General features: G+C 42.7%; 1 protein-coding gene across 2 annotated transcripts in view; it reads left to right on the top strand.

Moving 5' to 3' along the window:
* The window catches only part of NDUFA9 (NADH:ubiquinone oxidoreductase subunit A9), a 40,924-nt gene that overhangs the window by 12,390 nt on the left and 14,504 nt on the right, over nucleotides 1–14,030 (top strand). For both annotated transcript variants that reach the window (XM_006096060.3, XM_023759935.1), the window contains exons 4-6: nucleotides 5,242–5,333; nucleotides 6,640–6,781; nucleotides 10,778–10,880. In XM_006096060.3, the coding sequence (XP_006096122.1) occupies nucleotides 5,242–5,333; nucleotides 6,640–6,781; nucleotides 10,778–10,880 (337 nt within the window). The remainder of the gene's footprint in view (nucleotides 1–5,241; nucleotides 5,334–6,639; nucleotides 6,782–10,777; nucleotides 10,881–14,030) is intronic.

Raw genomic sequence — 14,030 nt, 5'->3', positions numbered from 1 at the left:
CCCACTTTGCTGAGAAGTTTTTGTTCCAAAATTGGTGTTGGAATTTTGTCAAATGCTTTTTCTGATATGATCATGTGATTTTTGTCTTTCAATTTGTTTGTGATGTATTACATTTATTGATTTGTGAATATTGTACCAGCCTTGCATCCCTAGAATAAATCCCATTTGGTCATGGTGTATGATCTTTTTAATATATTGCTGGATGCGATTTGCTAATATTTTGTTGAGGATTTTAGCATCTATGTTCATCAGAGATATTGGCCTGTGATTCTCTTTCTTTGTAGTGTCTTTATCTGGTTTTGGAGTTAGGATAATGCTGGCCTCATAAAAAGAACTTGGAGGTGTTCTTTCCTCTTGTTTTTTTTTTTTTTTTGGAATATTTTGAGGAGTGTTGGTGTTAGTTTTTCTTTGAATATTTGATAAAACTCCCCTGTGAAGCCATCCGGACCTGAACTTTTGTTTGGTGGGAGTTTTTTTATTACTGCATCTATTTTATTAGTTGTCATTGGCCTATTCATGTTTTCTGATTCTTCCTGATTCCTTCCAATGTGTTCTTTATTTGTGCTATGTCATTCTTTATTTCTGATTTCATATTTATTATATCATTTCTCATGCTGTTGAGCATCTTTACCATCAATATTCTGAACTCTATGTCAGATAAATTGTTTATCTCCATTTCATTTCTCTCTTCTTCTGGAGAATTCTCTTGTTCTTTCATTTGGGGATTGTTTCTTTGCCTCCTCATTTTGGCTGCCTGTTTGGGTTTGTGACTGTGTATTAGGTAGATCTGCTATGCTTCTCAATCGCTAATGGAGGACAATGTCAAATGCTGTTTTTGACTATTTAGGCAAAGACTCAAAGCCTCAGGAGTCCTCCTCTGCCACAGACTGAGAGGATTCCATCTTGAATAGCCCCTAAGCAATCATCCACAGGTGTGGCAAGATTTTTTTCAACAAAGTGGGGCACTTGCTTCTGCCTGGAGGCTAATTGTTATTCTTAGTCTTTTAATGGGCCTCAGAAACTCTGCACTGTGGGATTAGGTGTTTTTCAATAGGGTGGGTCAACTGCCTTCCCCCAGGCAAAGCCACCTGTATAGCAAATGTCTATGTGAGTAAGATGACCTCTGTAACGTGAGGGACTGACTCAGCACAGGAAACTGGGGTGTCTGCCTTCTGAGTTCTAACCCCAGAGCTACTGATCCTGGCTTCTGCTCACACAGCTCCAGTCCACTCTGCCCTCCCTCTGCCGGAGCACAAGGTGGGTGACTCCACAGGGAATTTTGTGCATTGGTGCTTTAAGAGGGTGCCTGTATTTCCAGCTGTCTTTCCCTGGCAGATAGCAACCCCTCTGCTTTTCACAGCCAGATGTTATGTGGGTACCCTTCTCAGTTCTGGTGCTCTCTGCTGGGGGACCCAGCTTGGGGTTTAGACCCCAAAGTCCTCAGTGGGAACCCCCTACAGCTGAGATATCTCTCCAGAACTTCAGAGAGTCTTTGGGAGCCCAGCCAACCCTTCGCTCCTCAGCCCCTCCCACTAGTCTCTATACAGTCTCTACTTTCCATCCTAAGTTATTAGGTTTCTTTCCAGTGAGTCTTTATTTGATTATTCAGGAAGTTTTCCTGTATTTTAGTTATAATTCCTGTTTGGTCCTGGGAGCATGTCTGTGCAGCATCCCCTTACTTTGCCATCATTTATTATTATTTTTTTGAGGGGAGAGTGGCCCTAGATAGCTTCAGGATGAGGGCTAGTCACCAGAAAGACCAATCACATTATTAGAGGGTTGGAACTTTGGGCCAACCCAACCTTCCGGAAAAGGAGGAAGGCTGGAGAGCTCAATCACAGGATCCTTTGACTTAATCAATCATGCCTGTGTAACTGTCTGGACACCCAGGCCCAGGGCACTTCCTGATTGGTGAACATTTCGATATATCAGTGGCACACCCTGACTCCACAGGGACGGATGCTCTTGCACTCAGGACCCTTCCAGACCTTGCTCTATATATCTCTTCATCTGACCATTCATTTGTATCCATCTACACTAATTAAAGAGAAACATGGTAATTAGCGTACGACCGCTACCCTTCCCATTGGCTAATAAGCATATCCTTATGCAAATTAACTGCCAGCCAAGATGGCGGCCGGCAGCCATGCACTGAAGCGAACAGGGAGGCTTGCTTGCTCCAGTGACTGGCAAACTCCAACATTCCCCGTCTGACTTGCCGGCCTCTCAGCTGCAACTCTAAGCAACTATGTTGCAAATATAGAAGCTAAACAAAACCCCAGAAACCAGCTTTCAGTCAGCCGGGCTTCAGCCAACCTGACCCCAACATTGTATCAATGTTTTCAGCAGCGAGGCCTCAGAGCTAAAGCTGGCCCAGATTTAAAAAAGAAAAAAAGGAGCGGTTGGGAGCTTCAGTCACCCGCCAGCCTGAAAACGGCCCTCAGCCCCTCAGCCAGACTGGCCAGGCACCCCAGTGGGGACCCCCACCCTGATCCAGGACACCCTTCAGGGAAAACCAGCCGGCCCCCACCCATGCACCAGGCCTCTATTCTATATAGTAAAAGGGTAATATGCCTCCCGGCACCGGGATCAGCGTGACAGGGGGCAGCGCCCAAACCCCCTGATCGCCCTGCGGCGGTGTGTGTGACAGGGGGCGGGGCCACAACCTCCCTATCCACCCTGCTCTGTTTGTGACAGGGGAAGGCACCCCAACCCCCTGATCAGCCCTGCTCTGTGCCTGATAGGGCGGAGCTCCCCAATCCCCTGATCACCCTGCGGCTCTGTGTGACAGGGTGCGGCGCCCCAAGCCCCGCCCCCCCCCCATGGGCCCTGCTCTGTGTGTGACAGGGTAGAGCCATAACCTCTCCATCGGCCCTGCCCCGAGTGTGACAGTGGCGGCGCCCTAACCTCCTGATCGGCCCTGCTCTGTGGGTGATAGAGGGTGCGGCGCCCCAACCCCCCTCCACAGGCCTTGCTCTGTGTGTGACGGGGGAGAGCCATAACCTCCCCATTGGCCCTGCTCTGAGTGTGACAGGGTGCAGCGCCCCAACCTCCTGATCCGCCCTGCTCTGTGTGTGACAGGGGGCGGTGCCCCAACTCCCCTATCGGCCCTGCTCTGTGCATGACGGGGGAGCTCCTCAACCCCCTGATGGGCCCTGCTCTGTGCGTGATGGGGGGAGCGCCCCAACCCCCCTGATAGGCCCTGCTCTGTGAGTGACAGGGGGCAGCGCCCCAACCCCCTGATCGGCCCTGCTCTGTGAGTGACAGGGGGCAGCGCCCCAACCCCCTGATTGGCCCTGCTCTGTGCGTGACAGGGGGTGGCATCGCAACCTCCCTATCCGCCCTGCTCTGTGAATGACAGGGGGCGGCCCCCCAACTCCCCAATCGGCCCTGCTCTGAGCCTGACCAGGGGCTGCACCTAGGGATTGGGCGTGCCCTCTGCCACCCGGGAGCAGGCCTAAGCCAGCAGGTCGTTATCTCCCGAGGGGTCCCAGACTGCGAGAGGGCACAGGCCGGGCTGGGGGACCCCCCTCCCCCCTCCCGAGTGCACAAATTTTTGTGCACCGGGCCTCTAGTTATAATATAATGGCCATTATAGGTATAGCACTTTCCTGAGTTCTGTGAGTTACTCTAGTTAACTATTGAATCTGAAGAGGTTGTGGGAAATTCTGCCTGAATTTGTAGTAGCCAGACTCTGCTATAATTTTTAATCTCTTGAGTTATTTTTTAGATTCTTCCTCTCCCATCCTTTCCATCTTGGCTGAAAAAATCTGGTTTTTTTTTAGCTCTTTATATGTAGAGCTGCTTTTTTTGGATGAGTATGTCCGTCACTGTGCTGTAGATTTTATGCATATTTTACTTAATCTTCATGGCAACCCCATGAGTTAGGCTGTACTTTCAGATTTTACATGGAGCTTGGAGAGATCATTTCTGCACAGCTAGTAAATGGCAAACTGGAATATGCATTCCTGTCTGACTCCAAAGCTGTTATTCTGTACTGTCTCTTCCACCCCACTCTCCATCATAACTAGTTCTTCCTAGTTAGGACTTTGTTTTTTGTTGTTGTTTTTTTTTTGCTTTTGAATCTGATATCTATAGCCCATTCACTCTTTTCTAAATTACACAGGCATTTGAGTATGCTTGCTCATGTTCACTCATCCTCTTCGTCTCCATCCCCCTTTCTCTTTTCCCTTTTCTCTTCCCCTCACTCTCCTTCCCACTCCATTCATTCATGCATACACACTTAATATTTGACTCTATGAAATTCTTATTATCTTTCATTGAAATGCTTTAAAAATTTAGTTTCACTGTAATATAGAAAACTCTGTACCTTTGTCTGAGGTTATTGAATTCCTAGTCACTATTTTGGATAAGAATCATCAATCTAACTGAAGTTCTAACTGATGCTCAGAATTGTAGTTCTACACCAAATTCTGCCATTAGCTTAATCTGGAGTTTTAGGCAGGTCACTTCTCTTTGAGTGTTGTTTTCATGTCTTTAAAGTAGAAATGACTAGATTTGGGATTAAAAAGAGGAAAGAGTTTAAAAAATATGAAAAATTATTATGAATGTTCCCAATTTATTATTAGCCTTTAGTAGACCCTCCTTATCTTCAGTCTGTAACTGATTGCTGCTGAAAGGGAAAATCAGTTTATATCCCAGATGATACTTGGTTGTTCAGCTATATTTCAGGAAGAGAGACTTGATTACTGGATTCCTTTATAGACATGTGGCATTTGGGTGGACAAAAATTGATGTGGTCCATTAAAAATGAAGAGCATTTTGCCCTGGGTGGGTATCTCATTTGGAGCATCGTGCTGATACACCAACATTGTGGGTTCGATCCCCAGTCAGAGCTCATACGAGAAGCAACCAATGAATGCATAAATAGGTGGAACAATAAATAGATGTTTCTCTCTCTGTCTTTCTCTCTCTCTCAAATCATTTTATTCTTTTAAATGAAGAACATTTTTTTTTTGCTTGTTCTACCATTTGATTACCTGAATAAAGTGGACTTTCAACTATTTGTCTCCAGAAGAGTCAGAGAATCAGCAGGGGTTTGAGATCTCAGAATAATTTCTGTTGTAATAAATAGAGCCTGTGTGAGATGGCACTGTACTGTGACTACAACATATGGCCCATTTTGAAATTTGCCGGGGGATGTGGGTGGGGCCCTACAGAAAGGTTAAGTGCTAGCGTATACCCCTTATGTTTTTACTTGATTGTCTATTGCCATTATAGGAATGGAATGCGAGAAACAAAGATTCTATCCGAAGAGCAGTCGAGCACAGCAATGTGGTCATCAATCTTGTTGGGCGAGACTGGGAAACCAAGTAAGTCTTGACTCATTTCTTTTTTTTTTTTTTTTTTTAATATATTTTATTGGTTTTTTACAGAGAGGAAGGGAGAGAGATAGAGAGTTAGAAACATCGATGAGAGAGAAACATCGATCAGCTGCCTCCTGCACATCCCCCACTGGGGATGTGCCCGCAACCCAGGTACATGCCCTTGGCCGGAATCGAACCTGGGACCTTTCAGTCCGCAGGCCGACGCTCTATCCACCGAGCTAAACCGGCTTCGGCTTGACTCATTTCTTTGTGTAAGCTGTCTTAGGGTTCAGTAGACACTTATTGGGCACTGTTTGTATGTTAAGCATTGTTGTGATGACATTTTAAATTAGTTCATCAATAAGCAACCATTTACATACTAAGCATTTGCACACACATCAACCGCCCTTCCCCTTAGGGGATTTAGTTGCATAAGTTTGGTACAAATAAGCAGTGTGATGTGCGGCCCATAAGAAGTATGTATGGATTGTGTCAGTGTGGTCAGTATGGTCCGTGTCATCAACTGGACAGGATGACCAATACTGGTCCTGTGCTTGGATCTTTCCAGCTGGGATGGGGTTTGGTAGGAGAATTTTGCCTGTTCCACTGTCAACAAGGTGACCATTGGGTTTTCCAGTGTGGCAATGTTCTAGATCTGTTCTCCATATTGTTAACTGAAGATGGCATGAGTACTGGTTTGAACAGTTCTTGTGTGAGTTGTTTATCAAAAACTATTGTTTAAAACCTGTAGTTCCGCAAAACTTTGTTCAGACCTGTTTTTGTAGCATTTACTAAAGTTTGACTTAGATTTGTTTATATATGTCTACCTCATCAAATGCTCTTAAGTTCTTTGATGACTTGGAGGGTCTTAGCATTATACCTACCATAGTGACTAACACAGTGTAGAACAGAGTAAGCATTTAGTTAATGTTGTTGGATTAAACTAGTGACTGTCTGTTCTTTTTAACCCTGAGAGAAACAAAGGCATAGAATAAAAAGTGATTTCCCTGGTCCCAGTGCTTTCCTCATCCCTACCCAAACAGTGCAGCCAGATTTTTTTCAAGGCCCTCAGCCTTGGAATTCATTGAGGACACAGAACATTATGCTGATTTGTAACATTAGTAAACCTTGAATTATATATATAGTAATAAACAGTGAGCAGTAAAATAAAAGTAAGTTTCATTTTGGGTGAAATCATTGCTGTTTTACAGTTCAGTTATTATGAATTCTAGCACTAGCATGAAAATCAGACAGAAAGCTTTGAAATCCTGAGTTAAGTGTTCTTAGCAGATCCCCTTTTCTTTTCTTCTAGAAACTTTGATTTTGAGGATGTTTTTGTGAAAATTCCCCAAGCAATTGCTCAGGTGTCCAAGGAAGCTGGAGTTGAAAAACTTATTCACATTTCACATCTGAATGCCGATATTAAAAGTACTTCTAGATATCTGAGAAATAAGGTAAGTAACAAGTTGATTTGGGAAGTGATTCACAGAGCTGGAGTTTCCTGGCCCCTTTAAAACATGAATTAAGTTTTTACTCAGGGTTTCTCATCGACATATCCAGGATTAAAAGGGGTTTTTAAGCCTCCATACCAGAATTAGATTTATGTGTGAGGGAGCATGTGCATGTGCACTGTGTTCTGCCATTTTGGTCGAGTGCCTTCTATTTGTAGGAAACTATGCTAAGGGGCTTCAAAGATGGATAGACTATATTATTACCCTCTAAAATGCAGGTTCTTGGGTCATAGTAGAATTACACAGTAAATAAAAATGGTAGAGTATGACTCCTGCCTGAAAGAATCTTACCTGTGTCACCTACCAAGGTTACATAATCATCTTTTTTTCTCAAACCCCTTGTATAGTTATGACCTTGTGCTACATCTGAAGGGGTGATATGAAGACTGAGAATGACCAGAGGTCCTTGACAGTGGCTCCAACTTTTTGACCCACTGCATTCCTTTATTGAACAAATTGTTTATGAAGCATCTACTATGTGCTACATTGTATGAGGCATTGGAGATATAGGAGTAAATAAAACAGACATGGTCCATTGAATTAGGCATTGGAGATATAGGAGTAAATAAAACAGACATGGTCTTAGCATTTAGCCCATATCTAGTTTCTAGTTCATTAAGGAAAATAATTCCCGATGTACCAGGTATTACAAAATAGCGAACTACTGTAGGAGCCTATAATGGAGGAGAGAGGGCGCTTTAAATTACTAGCATCAGAAGATTCAGCGTAAACTGTCTTAAACAAAGGGGAATTTATAGGTTCACATATCTGAAAAAGCCAGCAGTAGGAAACCTTAGCCACATTGCTGCCAAGGTTCATCAGGGCTTCAGCTTTGTTTCTCTGTGATTCTGTTTGTGTGTGTGTGTGTGTGTGTGTGTGTGTGTGTGTGTGTGTGTGTTTCGTACTCACAAAACTGCCTGACAGCATGCTAGGCTTCATATTTTCATACTACACTAGAGAGAGAAAGAGAAAGTTCACACTGCCTGCCTCTGCCCTGGCATTTATAGAATCATCTGAATTCATGATTGTTTGGAAGCGACAGGGCAGGGGAAGTTAGTGGTGAGAAAGAGGGAAGAGTCAAATATGTCCAGCTCTTTGGCTTAAACCACTGGGTGGACAGTGGTGCTATTGAATGAGATGAGAAACATTTGAGACTAAGCTTTAGGGCAGTGGTTCTTGACCTTAGCTACACATTAGAATCACTGAGGGAGCTTTGAAAAATCCTGATGCCCAAACCGCACTGAGACCAATTCAAATAGAATCTATTGGAATACAATTTGGCATCAGCATTTTAAAACTCTCCCTAGGTAATTTCAGTGTGCAGCAAAGATTGAGAAATACAATTTCTGGAGAATGGAAGAGGATGATTCAGTTTTGGACGTGGGTAGTATTTCAGATGTGTGTCAATCATCCAGGTAATGTGGATGAATGGGATTTATGATCCTGCAGCTCAGAAGAGAGGTCTGGTTCGAGGTATAAATTAGGGAGTCACCAGCATTTGTTGATAATTGAAGTAGTTGGAGGGGATAAGATGACCTAGTGTGGAAACATGGATTGAGAAGAGAGCTTTGGACTGGGCCCAGAGGAATTCCAGTGATTAGTGGTCTGGTAGATGAGGACTTGGTAGTCCTCATCAAAACAAACAAAAGACTTAGAGTGAACGTGATCAGGTAGGAGGGAAACCAGGAGATGTGAGGTTATGAAAGCCACGGGAAGACAGTGTTGCAAGGAGCGAGTAGTTACTTATGAATGCTACTGAGAAGCCAAGTAAGTGAGAACTCTAAAGTAACCTTGGATCTACCCATATGGAGGCCATCGGTGATCTTAACCTAGAATCATTTGAGTACAAACTTTGGGACAGAATCCAGAGTACAGGTGAGTGAGAAGTTAGTAGGAGCTGAGTCAGTGGGACAGTAAGGGCAGGTGGCATTTTAGGTGGTTTGGTAAAAGAATGGAGTAGGGGACAGTTGGACAGGAAGCTGGAGGGTCACAGGAAGTTGGAAAATTATTTTTCTTTTAAGGTAGAAGATCTTTGTTTAAAAGACGTTGTTTTAAATGCTGGTGGGATGGTGCTGGTAAAGAGACTGAGACTGAAGATACAGGAGAGAGAAAATGGGGCAGGTTCCTGAGAAAGTTAAAGGAGGTGAGCTCCAAAGCATTGGTGGTGGCACTGCTCCTCTGATGTGTTGAGAAAGAAGGAGAAAATGTTGGTTCATGCACCTCAGTTTGTAGATTAAGTGCTGAGAACAGAGATGGTTTTTTTCCTGTGGTATATCTTCTCTTTGCATTAACAGGTTAATGTCATTTACTGGAAGGGAAAGGAAAATAAAGGAGAAATTTGAATAGAATAGAAAATGTTTGAAATTGTCACATGGGAGAGTAAAGTAATTATAAGAAAACACTATATGTGGGAAATGTTAAGGACCCAGTTAAAACTGGTGAATTTACAGTCATGGGTCACTTAGAATTGCACTCTGAGAAATGCGTTGTTATGCCATTTTGTCTTACGAACATTGTAGAGAGCACCTATACAAACCTAGATGGTATAGCCTATTGCTCTCAAGGCTACAAGCCTGTATAGCATGTTACTGTACAAACACACAAGGTTAAATCAAGAACAAGTGAAAATGTAAGTAGAAAGAGTACATATTAAAATAAAAATATAGTATAGTAAATATATAAATAAGTAACAGTTGTTTGTTATCATTATCAAGTATTATGGACTGTACATAATTGTATATACTATTTTATATGGCAGGCAGTGCAGTAGGTTTGTTTACATCAGCATCACCACAAACATGTGAGTAATGCATTGCACTAAGTTGTTAAGATGACTACCCCATCTCTAGATGATAAGAATTTTTTTTAGCTCCATTGTAATCTTAGGGGGCTTAGTGTATGTGGTCTGTTGCTGACCAAAGTGCTATGTGCGCATGACTATATAGTGGTACCAATTTGGCATTTTTATTTATTTAATTTCTTCCAACTCTGAAGGCAGAAGGAGTTCATGGCTCAGAGAAGGAGAGTGATGGGGTCCTCCCAGGGTTGGTATTTTGCCTAGTGGGTGGAGTAGTGGACAAAATGACAAGGCATTTTACAGTATTGGTAAGAGAGTGATTGAGAAGTTGGACTGTGGAATCTAATCAGAGACAAAGGATGTTTGGAGGGGTTGATATAGAGGAAAGCAGAATCAGTGGACTAGAGTTTCTGAAAAGGTTGAGAAACAGATTATGTCAGGAATAGAAAAGCAAGAACAAGCAGGCTGGAAGTGTAGGAAATTGTTCTCTGAGAGGAAGGTGTCTTCATTTAGTTTCAGAAGAAGGGCACTTCCAGTTGTTGATATGGTCTGTGTCCTGACCGAGTTGAGAGTGCAGAAGTGGACTGAAGAGGTGGTTATTGGAGTTGAGAATCTCAAGAAACAGAGATCCACGTCCACTTGGACATTGATGTCACCCACAGTGGTGGTGTAGGTGGAAAGAAAATTGGGGTGGAAAAGAAGATTGATATCTGCATTGAGCAAGAGACCTTGTCTAGGAGGTGAATAGATGACAACAAGTGAGGACAGGAAGATTAAGGACCTACCTGGCCAACCACACAGCTCTTTCTCTGGCAGGATGCTAAGTTGTTGACACAAACCAGAGAAACTGTAATTAGAAGGGAAAATGGAGGCTAGAAAAATTCTTCTCTGATTTTTCTCCTTCTATGTAAGCTTCCCTATAATAATTATGAGAAGAAATCCAATAAGAGCTATAAGAGACAGGGACTATTTTTTATGTGTGATTTTAAAAAATTCTGTGTAATTGAGATCTATGAACAGTACCATTACCTTAATCTGGAGGAACATATGATCTTTGAAATAGAAGTAGTGTCCCAATAGTGAAAAAAATGGATGCTTTTTTTTTTACTCATCTCAGAACTCTGTTTGTTTGGTTCCTTTAGGCTGTTGGAGAGAAAGAAGTGAGAGATGCATTTCCAGAAGCCATTATCATTAAGCCTTCAGACATCTTTGGACGAGAGGATAGATACCTCAATTATTTTGCAAGTGTGTATTCTTTCTTAACTAGGGGCCCAATGCATGAATTTGTGCACCTTGAAAGGAACTGTGGGCCCTGAGGCTGCAGTGGGCATAGGAGCGGGTCTTGGCCCATCCTCGGCACTACCGCCCAGCCTCTCCTGCCACAGCCCCCGGTCACCTGTCTGCCGGTCCCCTGTCTGCTGCAACCCCACTCCCGCTGCCGCTCCCATGTGTTGCCATCAACGCTCACACTTGCTGAGCAGGGGGAGGTGGAGAAGCCCTCAGGGGCTATTGGGGCCAGAGCTGCTGCTCACACCCACTGACAGTGCCGAGCAATCTGGACTGGCACCGGGCACTGGCAGCGGGTGTGAGCGGCGGCTCTGGTACCAGCAGCGGGTGCGAGTGGGGCCCAAGCCGGCAGCAGGTGTGAGCAGTGGTTGCCGGACCCAATCGCGCCTCAGGAGCAGGGGGAGGTAGAGAAGCCCTGAGGGTTGATTGGGGCCAGCAGCCTCCGCTCACACCTACTGGCAAACACTAATCTTTTAACTATCTCCATAGTTTTGCCTTTTCCAGAATATTATATAGTAGGAATCATACAGTTTGTAGCCTTTTCATATTGGCTTCTTTCTACCTTTTTGCTGTTGTGAATAATGCTGTTTTGAACATGGGTATACAGATATCTCTTTGAGACCCTGCTTTCAATTTGGGGGGTATATATCCAGAAGTAGAATTGCTAGATCATAGGGTAATTCTATTTTTAATTTTTTTAGGAACTGCCACACTATTTTCCATAGTGGCTATACTAGTTTACATTTCTAAGTACACAAGATTCCAATTTTTCTCTTTTTTCATCAACACTTGTTATTTTCTGTTGTTTTTTAAATAGTAGTATGAGGGCCCTGACCGGTTTGGCTCAGTGGATAGAGCGTCGGCCTGTGGACTGAAAGGTCCCAGGTTCACTTCCGGTCAAGGGCATGTACCTTGGTTGCGGGAACATCCCCAGTGGGGGGTGTGCAGGAGGCAGCTGAATCAATGTTTCTCTCTCATCAATGTTTCTAACTATCCCTCTCCTTCTCCCTTCCTCTCTGTAAAAAAAAATCAATAAAATATATTTTTAAAAAAATAGTTTCTTTGTTACTAATGTTGTGGCCTCACCCCATATCAAAGAAACAGAATTTCCGGAGGATGAGGCCCAGAAATCAGGATTTTAAAAAGATTCCCAGGTGATTCTAATGTGCAGCCAAGGTTGAGAACAACTGATGTAAGGTAAAGGTCCAACTTCATTCTTTTATACAGTGGGGCCTTGACTTACGAGTGTCCCAACTAAAGAGTTTTTTGAAATACCAGCTATGTCTCAGCTGATTTTTTGCATTGAGTTGATAGAGTAATTTGAGTTAACGAGCTCCTTAACGAGCTCGGTCTTGGAACGAATTAAACTCGTCGTAAGTCAAGGCCCTACAGTATGTGGATATCCAGTTTACCTGGCACCATTTGTTGAAAAGACTTCATCTTCCCATTGAATGGTCTTGGCACCTTGGCAAAAATGATTTGGCCATATATACAAGGGCTATTTCTCTCTATTCTATTCCTTTGGTTTATATACCTGTCGTTTTGTCACTGTTTTGATCACCATATACTGTTTTGATTACTATAGCTTTGTCATCAGTTTTTAAATCAGGAAGTGTGAGAACCCCAACTTTGTTTTTCTTTTTCAAGATAGTTTTAGCTATTCAGAGTTCCTTAAGATTCCATATAAATTTTAAGATGGAATTTTCTCTATTTCTGTGAAAACACCATTGAGATTTTGATTGGGTTTGCATTAAATTTGTAGGATTGCTTAGGGTACTATTGATATTTTTTTTTCCTTTTTTGGTTAATCCTTGCCCAAGGATATTTTCCCATTGATTTTTAGGGAGAGTAGAAGAGAAAGGGAAAGACAGAGAAACATTGATGTGTGAGAAACGTATCAATTGGTTGCTTCTAGCACAAGCCCCACCCGGGCCGGGGAGGAGCCTGCAACTAAGGTACTTGACCATGACAAGAATTGAACCTGGGAATCTTTGGTCCACAGTCTGATGCTCTATCCACTAAGCTAAACCGGCTAGGGCACTATTGATACTGTAATAGTATTGTCTTCCAATTCACAAACATGGGATGTCTTTTCATTCATTTGTGTCTTTAAATATTTTTGGTAATATTTCATAGTTTTCATTTTTCAGGTCTTTAGCCAACATGGTTAAGTTTTTCCTAAGTATTTTAATTCTTTTTCTGATGCTCTTATAAATAATTTCTATTTATCAAAATTTTTTTAAAAGCTTTTTTTACCTTTACATTTAATCCATTTGGCATTTGATTTGTTTTGGTTTATGGTGAGATGTGAACCATTTCTTTTTTTCCCCAAGTAGTATTGTCTCAGCACCATACATTAAATAATATTTCCATTTTCCATGTGTTTGTGATACTGCATTTTTTATATACCAAATTCCCATTCTTTTTTTAAATCCTCACCTGAGGATATATTTTTATTGACTATAGAGTTGGGAGAGGGAGGGAGAAACAGAGAGAGAGAGAGAGAGAGAGAAACATCAATGTGAGAGAGAAACATTAATAGGTTGCCTCTTGTATGCACCCTGACCAGGGAACAAACCCACAACCTTTTTTGGTGCATGGGATAATGTGCCAACCAACTGAGCCACCCATCTGGGGCCTAAATTCCCATTCTTAACAGCATCTTTTTCTGGGTTATGTACATTATATCACTCATCTGTTGATTGCTATATCCTCCTTAAAATGGAGTGCAATTTAGTTTTTGAGTCCAGTCTTAGGAGTGGTCATACATTTAGCATTATAGAGTAGAAGACAAGTAGCCAAGCCATTTGACCTGTTTCCCTTTCTCTCGGTGTCCTTAAATCCAGGGTGGGGCAAAAGTAGTTTTACAGTTATGAGTATGAAAAATAATATACTAACTAATAAAGAATACAAGGATAAACTCTGTGTTTCACCTTCTCACAAATGTAAACCTACCTTTACCCCACCCTGTATTTGATCTTTTTATTTTCCATATTTGTCGTCTGAAAAGGAAAGGGCTGCTCATTCGTTTCCTCAGAGTCACCTACATTTATTTCATTATTAGAGGCCCAGTGCACGAATTTCGTGGCGGGGGGGGGGGGGGGGGGG

The sequence above is a fragment of the Myotis lucifugus genome, unplaced genomic scaffold, assembly GCF_000147115.1.
Source record: "Myotis lucifugus unplaced genomic scaffold, Myoluc2.0 scaffold_167, whole genome shotgun sequence".
Taxonomy (NCBI): Eukaryota; Metazoa; Chordata; class Mammalia; order Chiroptera; family Vespertilionidae; genus Myotis; species Myotis lucifugus.
This window is presented reverse-complemented; position numbering and strand designations above follow the sequence as displayed.